Below are 13,096 nucleotides of genomic sequence, written 5' to 3' on the forward strand. Positions count from 1 at the left end.
ACTTATTTATGTGTTTGCCAATTTGCTTTTTGTCCCATATTTGGCCTCGTTTTGCTCTAAGAATATTTCAGAGTGCTGATATAGTGGGAGGTCTAGTGACTTCAGGGTTATTTTTGCTATCAGAAGTGTTGGACATTATTTTTGTAGGGTTTTTTGCAGATTGCAGACAGTGTCTTTCCTTTCCTCTCCTTTCTAGTTAGTTTGGGCCCCATCGTTTGCTCAGCCTATTTTCCTGTGTGTTTTCATCTTGTTTCACCATCAATACATGTGTGGGGGCTGTCTATTCCTTTGGGGTCTGCTCTGGGGCAGTTAGTTTTCCCTTTTCTTGCTTTAGGCTTATTTAGTCCTCCGGCCGTGATGAGGCGTCTAGGTTCATCGTAGGTACGCTCCACGGCTGCTTCTAGTTTTGTGGTAGGATCAGTGATCTGCAATCTGCATAGTTACCAACCTCTCTGTTTTTTTCTGGGCTTAGCATGTTTAGGTTTTTCCTCCTCGGTGACCCATTCATAAACAGTCTCCTATAGCAGCAGACTGACCATATTTCAGCAAAATGTTTCACTTGCTCTCAAAGAAATAGATAAATTCAACCGTTCATCAAAACTGACTGTGCATGAGGCAATTCCTTTATACTTGGAAATTGTTAGAGAGGTTGCCCATGTGGTTACAGCTTTGCCTCCAACCCAAGTTATTGTAGAGAGGATGTTCTCTGGCCTTAAAATTATTAGGTCAGATTTTAGGTCATCTATGAAGGAGGATCTGATGGAGGCAATTCTATTTCTTAGAACAAATTCATAGACTGCACAAATGTTTAGTATGTTTTTGTTAAACTATGTAAGTGGCAAAAAAGAGTTTATTACATAGTGATAGATATATATATATATATATATATACACACATATATACATACACATATATACATACACACACACACACACTGTGTATATATGTAATCGATATTACATAGTGTATTACATATTTACAATTTATTAGTTTTTTGTGTTCTAAAGTTGTATTCTAATATATATTATGTTCTATCTAAATGTCTTGATTATTGTATCATAAAAATGATTAAATGTCTGATGTTCACATTGTACTACAATACATTTTTCACTTAAATATAAGCAATATATGTTGGAGTCGGAGTCGTGGAAGGGAAATTGAGGAGTCGGAGTCGCAGGTTTGGCTTACCGACTCCACAGCCCTGGTGCCACCTGCGTGTTTGAACGCATAGTGGAGATGGGATTTTATAAAATCCTCTCCACTATGCTGTAATATTTGGATGCTGCAGATTAGATGCTGCAGCTGTACGCAGCGTCAAATCCGCAATTACTGACCATGGAAACATACCCTGAGAATGTACCACCTACAATGGCGATTAGTGGTCCCTAACCAGTATTTTTACTCATGTAATTATTTAGTGTTCTAGTCCCAGTTTCTGTAACAAGACTGTGGTGTAATATAGCATCAAATGCCACATGACCAACATCCACTTTTCAGATCAATTAAACCCAGGCATGGTGGTTAGACAACTTTTCTTTCATGAAACTATGCTGTCAGTTATATTATTCTTCGCTATATATTTTGTAGGTATAGACCATAGATCACCACTAATGTCAAATTTTCCATGCATGGATATCACCTTTAACTTCTTGAATATCGATGTACCGCCATCCTCCAATTAAAATTACCAATAGATATCTGTAATTGTGGAACTTGATTACTACAGTAAGTTTTATTTCAAGGTCTATTAAATAAGTACTTTGTTTAAGGGACAGCCCCTTTAAAAGTGTTCCCATGCTGAGAATTTTATACGCATGCCCCTATGTGTATCCACCACCTTGTTTGCCAAGTCTGACTTCATGGTTGACACATACCACAGATCATGGCCAGGGAAGGAAGAACAAGTTACTTATGGTATGCAAGTATACAGCTGACAGCTGGGGCTGGCAACTGCTTTCTGAAAGGTAACATTTCCCTGCCTGTATTATCACAGGAGCAACGATCTCCTGCTGTATAGTCTGTATATGCACTTGTGACTTGTGCTTCCTCCCATCCTTGTGATATGAAGCAATTTTAGCTGCCTCAGTTCATGGTCTGTGCATAGGAACCCTCTATTTTGATTCAGGATACAGTTGGCCATTAAAAAGGTATCAGCCACTGGGGACTCAAGTCTAAATATTTTTGTCAGAACCCTCTAGTCATTTGTTGCAGCATTTCATTCTCTACTTGTTGAGCTTTGTTAGGCTTATCAACTAGTAGCAATTAGTATTTTACTATTATTGCTAGCTCCATGGAAATGTACGCATATCCTATTGAGCAACAGTGAAAATAAAGTGGAATTTATACTTTCAGGCAATGAATAATGTGACTCTTGGTCACTTCATTTTCACATATAAAGTCGACTTCAGAGACTACAGGAAGAAAATTTTTATTCCACCAACCATTTCGCAAGCCTTGTCACATACAAACATTATCAGTACAATACAATATATATATTGAAAAATTAAAGTGTGCTGTATTCAGTTAATAATATAACTTAAATGAATATCAACCACTTCACACTGCGTGGAAGAATGCATTGGGAAAAAAAAAAAAAAGGCAATGTCTAAGATCCTTGTGGTTCCAATTCAGAAGGTTGTATGTCAGGTTCTTCATCATTATAAATATTCTCAGCCTGGAAAACAAAAAAGCTCAAGAACTTAAAAGCAAAATTAATACACAGTGGCAACAACAATGCAAAGTCACACTTCATAGATCAAATTTGAGAATATTTAGTAACATAAGCTGTGTGTGCACCAATCCAAATAAACTTACCATCTGCCAAATCTGCATAATGTTGTCTTCAGACACCGAACAGATGACCCACGGCTCATTTGGGTTCCAGCTGAAATCTGATATCTTTGCCGTGTGTCCTCCATGGATAAACTATTAAAACAAGGAATTTACTTTAAGATACATTGGAACAATATTTTCTTTACAACAAACACTTTAAAAAAAAACCTAAAGACTGTCTTGACAGCAGCTAGCTAGCATAGGGGGAACACGTCCAGGGAAATGCAGTGTAAAGCTCTTGTATTCTAGTAGAAGCAGATCAGGTACTCTGCAATCAACCAAGGACCCTGACGAGAACAGCCAACACTACACAGGTTCACACACTGAACAGATAATCACATTCACCAGATGACCACTACCATGACAGAGCAGCTAGGTCTCATCAGACCCAGATGCTGAAGGATCATTAGGATGAGTGAAAGGAAAACTGCAAAGTTAAAAAGGGGGGGGGGGAAGGGAAAAAAAGCACAAAAGATAACCCTTGTTAGCAAATATGAAAAATAAAATAAATGTTGATTAACCCCTTCCTGACATCCGACGTACTATCCCGTCCATGGGACCCTATGCCCATGGACGGGATAGTACGTCTACCGCGATCAGCGGCGCCCACGTGGTGAGCGCCGCTGATCGTGGCCGGGTGTCAGCTGATTATCACAGCTGACACCCGACACGTTAACCCCTTGCACACCACGATCAAACACGATCGTGGTGTACCGGGAGTTAAAGGGAAGCATCGGCAGGGAGGGGGCTCCCTCCGTGCTTCCCTGAGCCCCCCACGGCAGCGCAATGTGCAGCGCTGCTGCGGGGGGTTCCTTTCCTACAGGCCCCCGAATCCAAGATGGCGACGGGGGGCCTTCGGGGGCCTGCAGGAAGCTGGCTTCCTCAGTGCCTGCAAAGCGCAGGCATGAGGAAGTCTTCGGCACTGCCTGTGACAGATCGCTGATCTGTCACAGTGATCTGTGATGTGACAGATCAGCGATCTGTCACAGGACAGTGATGTCCCACCTGGGACTATAATAAAGTAAAAAAAAAAAAATAAATAAAAAAAGTGTAAAAATAATTTTAAAAAAAAAATCGCCAAAATAGTTAAAAAAAATAAATAAATTATATATATATATATATATATATATATATATATATATATATATATATATATATATATATATATATATATATATATATATTCCAATAAATTCATTTTTTGAAAATAAAAAAAATAATAAAAGTACACATATTAGGTATCTCCACGTCCGTAACGATCCGCCCTATAAAACTGTCCCATTAGTTAACCCCTTTAGCGAACCCCTTAAAAAATAAAAAACGAAGCAAAAAATGATTTATCATACCGCCAAGCAAAGTGTAATAACGCGTGATCAAAAAGACGCATATAAATATCCATGGTACCGCTGAAAACGTCATCTTGTCCCGCAAAACGAGCCGCCACACAGCATCATCAGTAAAAAAATAAAAAAGTTATAGCTCGCAGAATAAAGCGATGCAAAAAATTATTTTTTATATAAAATAGTTTTCATTGCATAAAACCGACAAAACATAAAAAAACGACCTAAATGAGGTATCACTGTAACCGTACTGACCCGAAGAATAAAACCACTTTATCAATTTTACAGCACGCGGAACGGTGTAAACGCACTCCCCCAAAAGAAATTCATGAAACGCTGGTTTTTGTTCATTCTGCGTCCCAAAAATCGGAATAAAAAGCGATCAAAAAATGTCACGTGCCCGAAAAAGGTACCGATAAAAACGTCAACTCGTCCCGCAAAAAATAAGACCTCACATGACTCCGTGGGTCAAAATACGGAAAAATTATAGCTCTCAATATGTGGTGATGCAAAAACTATTTTTACAATAAAAAGCGTCTTTTAGCGTGCGACAGCTGCCAAACATAAAAACCGCCATAAATAGTAAATCAAATCCCCCGTTATCACCCCCTTAGTTAGGGAAAAATAATAAAATAAAAAAAAAAAATGTATTTCCATTTTTCCATTAGGGTTAGGGCTTGGGTTAGGGCTAGGGCTGAGATTAGGGTTAGGGGTGTGTTGGGGTTCGGGTTAGAGTTAGAATTGGGGGTTTCCACCGTTTGGGCACATCAGGGGCTCTCCAAATGCAACATTGCGTCTGATCTCAATTCCAGCCAATTCTGCGTTGAAAAAGTCAAATGGTGCTCCTTCCCTTCCAAGCTCTGCCATGCGCCCAAACAGTGTTTTACCCCCTCATGTAGGGTATCAGCCTACTCAGGACAAATTGCAAAACAATTTTTGGGGTCCAATTTCTCCTGTTACCCTCTTAGGAAAATTAAAAATTGGGGGCAAAAATATCATTTTTGTGGAAAAAAAAGATTTTTTTATTTTCACGTCCGAGCGTTATAAACTTCTGTGAAGCACTTGTGGGTTCAAAGTGCTCACCACACATCTAGATAAGTTCCGTGGGGGGTCTAGTGTCCAAAATGGGGTCACTTGTGGGGAGTTTCAATAGTTTAGGTACATTAGGGGCTCTCCAAAGGCAACATGACACCCGCAGACCATTCCATCAATGTCTGCATTCCAAAACGTCACTACTTCCCTTCCGAGCCCCGACGTGTGCCCATACAGTAGTTTTCTCCCACATATGGGGTGTCAGCGTACTCAGGACAAATTGGACAACAACTTTTGGGGTCCAATTTCTCCTGTTACCCTTGGGGAAAAAAAAAAAAAAAATGGTGACTAAAAGATCATGTTTGTGGAAAAAATACGAATTTTTTATTTTCACGCCCGGGCGTTATAAACTTCTGTGAAGCACTGGGGGGGTTCAAAGTGCTCACCACACATCTAGATAAGTTCCTTAGGGGGTCTAGTTTCCAAAATGGTGTCATTTGTGGGGGGTTTCCACTGTTTTGGTACATCAGGGGTTTTCCAATCACGACATGATGTCCGATCTCAATGCCAGCCAAAAACGTCAAATGGCGCCGCTTCCCTTCCGAGCTCTGCCATGCACCCAAATAGTGGTTTACCCCCACATGTGGGGTATCAGCATACTCATGACAAATTGCACAACAACTTTTAGGGTCCTGTTACCCTTGGGAAAATAAAAATTGGGGTGAAAAGATCATTTTTGTGGAAAAAATATCATTTTTTAATTGTACCGCTGTACGTTATAAACTCCGGTAAAGCCCTTGTGGGTTCAAAGTTCTCACCACATATCTAGATAAGTTCCTTGGGGGGTCTAGTTTCCAAAATGGGGTCACTTGTAGGGGGTTTCCACTGTTTAGGTACATCAGGGACTCTCCAAACGTGACATGGCGTCCGATCTGAATTCCAGTCAATTTTGCATTGAGAAAGTCAAACGGCGCTCCTTCCATTCTGAGCTCTACAATGCGCCGAAACAGTCGTTCCCCCCCACAAATCAGGTATCAGTGTACTCAGGACAAATTGCACAATAACTTTTGCAGTCCAATTTCTCCTGTTACCCTTGGTAAAATAAAAAAAAAATTGAACCTGAAGTATTTTTTTTGTGAAAAAAAGTTAGATGTTCATTTCTTTTTAAATATTCAAAAAAATTCCTGTGACGCACCAAAAGGGTTAATAAACTTCTTGAATGTGGTTTTGAGCACCTTAAGTGGTGCAGTTTTTAGAATGGTGTCACTTTTGGGTATTTTCTATCATATAGACCCCTCAAAGTGGCTTCAAATGTGATGTGGTCCTAAAAATAAAATGGTGTTGTAAAAATGAGAAGTCGCTGGTCAACTTTTAACCCTTATAACTTCCTAACAAAAAAAAAAATTTTGGTTCCAAAATTGTGCTGATGTAAACATGTGGGAAATGTTAGTTAAGTTTTTTGTGTGCCGTATCTGTGATTTAAGGGCCTAAAAATTCAAAGTTGGAAAATTGTGAAATTTTCAAAATTTTTGCCAAATTTCCGTTTTTCTCACAAATAAACGCAAGTTATTTGAATGAAATTTTACCACTAACATGAAGTACAATATGTCACGAGAAAACAGTGTCAGAATCACCGGGATCCATGGAAGTGTTCCAGAGTTATGACCTCATAAAGGTACAGTGGTCAGAATTGTAAAAATTGGCCCGGTCATGAACGTGCAAACCACCCTTGGGGGTGAAGGGGTTAAACCTTTAAGTGTGTAACATTGATAACAGTATATTACCATAGGTAGTTTATTTTAATGCAGGTTTTTTTTAGTTAACCCCTTTACAACTGAGTAATTGCTTTGCGCTTTTGTTTTTTCTTCCCCTTATTCCAAGAGCCATATTTTTTTTTTTTTTCTGTCGACAGCCATGTGAGGGCTTGTTTTTTGCAGGACAAGTTGTACTTTGAATTATACCATTCATTTCGTCATGTCTTTTCAACTCTGCAAGCTTATATCTGGTAACCACCTCTTTCAATCTCTGCTCTGAATCAACTCCTCCATTCAATGTCAGCAAGCAGTTAATCCTGAATGCTATACATGTCTTTTCAACTCTGCAAGCGTATATCTGGTATATATTTATTTCAACTTACTCTGCTTGTCCCCTTTTGCTCTGAGGTCAAGAAACTTTTCGTGGTTTATGATATGCATGTAGGCCTGGACATTGGTTTGTCTGATAATTACCTTTATTGTGCCCTGCTGTCTTAGTTTAGTTTGATTAACGAGAAGAGCGAGAAAAAAAATCTAAGCCTTAGAATCCTATATATTCAGACCTAGCTTGGGGGGAGCATTTATGCACACTTTATGGAAGTACAGTTTATCAAAGTGCTGGCAGTTATAACATGGCAGTTAGACAGGGCAGGAGACAGGTAAGACATTTATATACATCTACTCCCTGTACATTTGGAGTACAACAAATATATACCATATGCATTTGTGTAATTTATATCCTGGCCGCTGCATTCACACACATCCACCGCCCTGGCATTAACTCTCTACACTCCATCCATATCAGCCCCTCACTCCTTTCCTCTCCTTTGTATAGCACTCACTCTTTTCACATTGTTAAATTGCACAGATCCATTCAGTCCCACCATTCAACATAAGAGAAGCTCCCACAAATCACTCATCTGCTCACTCTTTCTATCCTCCTCCTAGTCGCAGGAGACATTGCTCCCAACCCTGGTCCCCCATGTTATAGAAAGTCAAACCTTCCAACTGCTACACTCAGAAACCCCTCTAATTTTATTAATATTCCCTGCATGCCTTCTTTATATCTCTTAATTGTGCCCTTTGGAATCCTCGCTCAGTGTGTAATAAACTCTCCATCCATGACTTCTTCCTTTCTAATTCTCTTAAACTCCTGGCTCTTACTGAAACCTGGATCCAGCAGTCAGACACTACCGCTGCTGCTGCTCTTTCATATGGTGGACTACACTTCTCTCATACAACAAGATCAGACAAAAGAGCAGGTGGAGGCGTTGGTCTGCTTCTATCACCAAAATGTACCTTTCAGGTTATCCCTCAAGTATCCTCACTAGTCTTCCCTTCTTTTGAAGTCCATGCCATCAGACTGTACACCCCTTCTGCATGCGATTGGCGGTAGTGTATTGTCTTCCCGGCCCCTCCCATCAGTTCCTGGATCATTTTGCCACTTGGCTTCCTCATTTTCTCTCCTGTGACATCCCTACCCTCATCATGGGCGATTTCAACATCCCCATCGCTACTCATCTTATCTCTAACCTCCTCATTTGGCCTTTCGCAGCTTACTAATTCTCCAACGCAAGAAGACGGAAACTCCATCGACTTGGTCTTCTCTCCCACTCTCTGATCACAACCTACTTTCATTCTCTATCAAGAACTGCCAGGCCGCTCAGGTAACCCCCAGTGTCCATACTTATAGAAACATACATGCCATTAACACCCAGAAACTTACAAAGAACTTTCAGTCTTCATTGGCCCCCATCTCCTCCCTCTCATGTCCTGATTCTGCACTGAAGCATTACAATGAAACACTTCAAACTGCCCTGGATGATTTTGCACCTCCTATACACAGAACAAGACACAGACAGCGACAACCGTGTAAACACGTTTCCTGCAGCGGTGCTCCAGGTGTGCTGAACGCCTATGGAGAAAATCCACTCCACACGAAGATTTCATCCATTATAAGTTCATGCTTAGAACATACAACACTGCCCTTCACCTCTCCAAACAAACCTATTTCAACACCCTCATCACCTCACTGTCCAATAACCCGAAACATCTGACACTTTTCATTCCCTGCTCAACCCAAGAGTACAGGCCCCAACCACAGAGCTTCGAGCTGACGATCTGGCCAATTACTTCAAAGAAAAAATTGATCATATCCGACAGGAAATTATCTCCCAATCATCTCATACCATGCACTGTCCTCCCTCCCCCACTGCATCTAGCTCACTCTGAGTTTGAACCAGTCACAGAAGTAAGCAGGCTCCTTGCATCTTCTCGCCCAACCACTTGCACCAGTGACCCATTTCCGTCACATCTGCTCCAGTCCCTTTCCCCCGCTGTCACCCCTCACCTAACAAATATTTAACCTCTCTTCTGGTATCTTTCCCTCCTTATTTAAGCATGCCATCATACATCCACTACTTAAAAAACCATCCCTCAACCAAAACTGTGCCGCTAACTATAGACCTGTCTCTAATCTTCTATTCATCTCTAAACTCCTGGAACGCCTGGTCCACTCCTGTCTGATCCGCCATCTCTCTGATAACTCTTCTCGACCCTCTCCAATCCGGTTTCCGCTCTCTATACTCTACTGAAACTGCCCTCACTAAAGTGTATAATGATCTACTAACAGCTAAATCTAACGGTCACTACTCCATGCTAATTCTCTTGGATCTCTCTGCAGCGTTCGACAGTGGATCATCAGCTCCTCCTCACTATGCTCCGCTCCATCGGCATCAAGGACACCGTTCTCTCCTGGTTTTCCTCCTATCTCTCTGACCGCTCCTTTACTGTATCTTTTGCTGGCTCCTCCTCTCATCTTCCCCTTACTGTTGGGGTTCCTCAAGGATCGGTTCTAGGCCCCCTCTTCTTGTACACTGCCCCTATTGGTCAAACAATCAGTAGATTTGGTTTCCAGTGTCATCTCTATGCTGATGACACCCAATTATACGCTTGGTCTCCTGACATCACGCCAGACTTTCTAGAAAACACAGGCGATTGTCTAAACGCTGTGTCTAACATCATGTTCTCACTATATCTGAAACTGAACCTGTCAAAGACTGAACTCCTTGTGTTTCCTCCCTCTACTAATGCACCTATACCCGACCCTGCCATTTCCGTGTGTGGTTCCACTATTACTCCCCAGCAACATGCCCGCTGTCTTCGGGTCATACTTGACTCCGAGCTTTCATTCACCCCCCACATCCAATCACTGGCTCGCTCTTGTTATCTGCATCTCAAAAACACTTCTAGAATTCGACCTTCTCTTACCTTTGACTCTGCAAAAATTCTGTTTCTCTTATTCATTCTCGTCTGGACTATTGTAACTCTCTTCTAATCGGTCTACCAAACTTTCCCCCCTCCAATCTGTCTTGAATGCTGCAGCCAGGATCATATTCCTCGCCAATCGTTACACCGATGTCTCTACCTTGTGCCAGTCCTTACACTGGCTACCCATCCACTCCAGAATCCAGTACAATCTTATTGCCCTCACCCACAAAGCACTCCATGGCTCAGCACCACCCTACATCTCCTCCCTTGTTTCAGTCTACCACCCTACCTGTGCCCTCCGTTCTACTGATGACCTGAGGTTAGCATCCTCGATAATCAGAACCTCCCACTCCCGTCTCCAAGACTATACACGTGCTGCGCCAATTCTTTGGAATGCACTTCCCAGGTCAATACGAGTAGTCCCCAATCCCTACAATTTTAAGCGTGCCCTGAAAACTCATTTATTCAGACTGGCTTACCGCCTCACATTAACCTAACTATCCCTGTGTGGCACAGTCAAAAGTTTTACCATAACCAGGTTCCCCGTATCATGTTCCCACATGCTTTAGGCATCTATTAGCCCTCTGTGTCCATATGGTTACACACTTAACATTATGGCTGGTCCAAACAATCAAGGCAATTGTTACCACCCACCTTTCGTGTCTCCCCTTTTTCCCTCAGATTGTAAGCTTGCGAGCAGGGCCCTCATACCTCTTGGTATCTGTTATGATCTTTGTGATTATTGTTATGCTGTAATGTCTATCGTCTGTACAAGTCCCCTCTAAATGTAAAGTGCTGCGGAACATGTTGGCGCTATAGAAATAAAATTATTGTGTTGTCTTGAAAAGCTGGGAAAAAAAATTCCAAGTGCGGTAAAATAGCAACAAAAAAAAACAAAAAAAAAAACACACGACAAAACCAGGCAACACAATTGTCTGCGTTTATTTGCTCATTTGGCAGTAAGTGACCAAGCAATGTGATTCTCCGGATACAAAACACGCATAGTTATTTTATTTAAGTGGTTAAAAAAAAAAATAAATAAATAAGAAATTTGTGTTTACAAAGAACAAAAAAAAAACCCCACAAAAACTATAATCTTAAGCTGGAGTCACACACAGCGACTTACCAGCGATCCCGACAACGATATCAACGTGACAGGATCGCTGATAAGTCGCTATGTGATCGCTGATGAGCTGTCAAACAGACAGCTTCACCAGCAATTAGCACAGCGACGCCGCGCGCATGGCATCGCTGTGTTCGTTAGCGCTGATGCCATATTCATGTCAAAAATAGAATTAAAATAAAAAATAGTTATTCTCACCTTCCAAAGTCCCACGCAGCATTCCCGCCTCAGTAATCCTTTGCGAGAATTACCGTGATGACGTCCGTTCTCGCGGGATCGCGAAGTCTCGGTCATTCTTGCAAAGGATTACTGGGACCGGGAGCGTGGAGAGGCGGGAAGACTGCACGGGACGCCGGAAGGTGAGAATAACTGTTTTTATTTTACAGCTGATCGCTGGTCTCCCGCCTGTCACAAGCAGCGATGCGTGCTGGCCAGCGGGAGATCAGCGACGAAAAAAATGTCCAGAGGTTTCTTGCAGCGATCAGCAATACCGGCAGGGGGGCCGGTCACTGATCGCTGTCTCACACAGCGATCTCGCTGGTGAGATCACTGTTGTGTCACAAACGTTGTGACTCAGCAGCGATCTCGCTAGCAAGATTGCTATGTGTGACGGGGCCCTTAGGTTCTTTTTTCTTGAGAGCCTCAACATTTTCAGGATATGGACCTAGGGCTTGTTTAATGGGGCAGGTCTGATATTTTGATTATCACACAGTTGGGTGTTGCATCAGCTGAAAAACTGCTTTTTTTCCCCCCTTCTTATGGAGGTTACAGATTGGATTTTATAATTTTTGATATCAAGACTTATGAACAGAGATACCATGTATTTGTTTTCTTAATTTTTAATGAGGGAAAAGGGGGGGGGGGTGTTTTGAATTTCTCATTTTTCTTAAAAAAAAACAACAACTTTTGACTGCAATTGTCAGTCTCCTTCATGATCGAAGATTTGTTCGTTTTTGCTCACCTTCTTCCCAGAGCCATAGCTTTTTAATTTTTCGGTCAATATGGTCATGTGAGGGCTTTTTTTTTTTGCAGGACGAGCTGTACTTTTGAACACCACCATTGGTTTTAACACATACATACATTAGTACTTGTGTACTGGATAACAGGAAAAAAGTTCAAAGTGCTGTGAAATTGCAAAAAAAAAAAAAAAAAAAAAAAAAAAAAAGCCATTTTCCAATACCCGTAGCTTTTGTATTTTTCGTGATCTTGGGTTGGGTGAGGGCTTATTTATTGTTTGCTGAGCTGATACTTTTAATTATACCATTTTTGTGCAGATACAATCTTTTAATCGGCCATTATTGCAGTTTAATACAACGCTGTGATGACCCAAAAAACGTAATTCTGGCGTTTTGACTCTCGCTAGGGCATTTAGCAATCAGGTTAATCCTTTATCGATAGATCGGGCGATTCTGAACATAGCGATACCAAATGTATTTGATTTTTTTATTGTTTTATTTTGAATGGGGAAAATGTGGGGTGGATATATATATATATACACATATATATATATATATATATATATATATATATATATATACACACACACATACATACATACACACAGCTCAAAAAAATAAAGGGAACTCAGGCAGAATAAATCCAAGTAGATCAAACTTCTGTGAAATCAAACTGTCTACTAAGCAAGCAACACTGATTGACAATCAATTTCACAGGCTATTGTGCAAACGGAATAGACAACAGATGGAAATTATTGGCAATCAACAGATGGAAATTATTGGCAATTA

At 41.0% G+C, this 13,096-nt stretch overlaps 1 protein-coding gene across 2 annotated transcripts in view; it reads right to left on the bottom strand.

Annotated features, from left to right (window-relative positions):
* Window positions 1-2,412: 2,412 nt before the first annotated feature.
* Window positions 2,413-13,096, bottom strand: part of RBBP7 (RB binding protein 7, chromatin remodeling factor) — an 82,892-nt gene continuing 72,208 nt past the window's right edge. For both annotated transcript variants that reach the window (XM_073574081.1, XM_073574087.1), the window contains exons 11-12: window positions 2,815-2,925; window positions 2,413-2,674 (exon numbers count right to left, since the gene is read on the bottom strand). In XM_073574081.1, the coding sequence (XP_073430182.1) occupies window positions 2,606-2,674; window positions 2,815-2,925 (180 nt within the window). In that variant the 3' untranslated portion in view covers window positions 2,413-2,605. The remainder of the gene's footprint in view (window positions 2,675-2,814; window positions 2,926-13,096) is intronic.

The sequence above is a fragment of the Dendrobates tinctorius genome, unplaced genomic scaffold, assembly GCF_039654945.1.
Source record: "Dendrobates tinctorius isolate UK_male_01 unplaced genomic scaffold, ASM3965494v1 ptg000007l, whole genome shotgun sequence".
NCBI classification, from domain to species: Eukaryota; Metazoa; Chordata; class Amphibia; order Anura; family Dendrobatidae; genus Dendrobates; species Dendrobates tinctorius.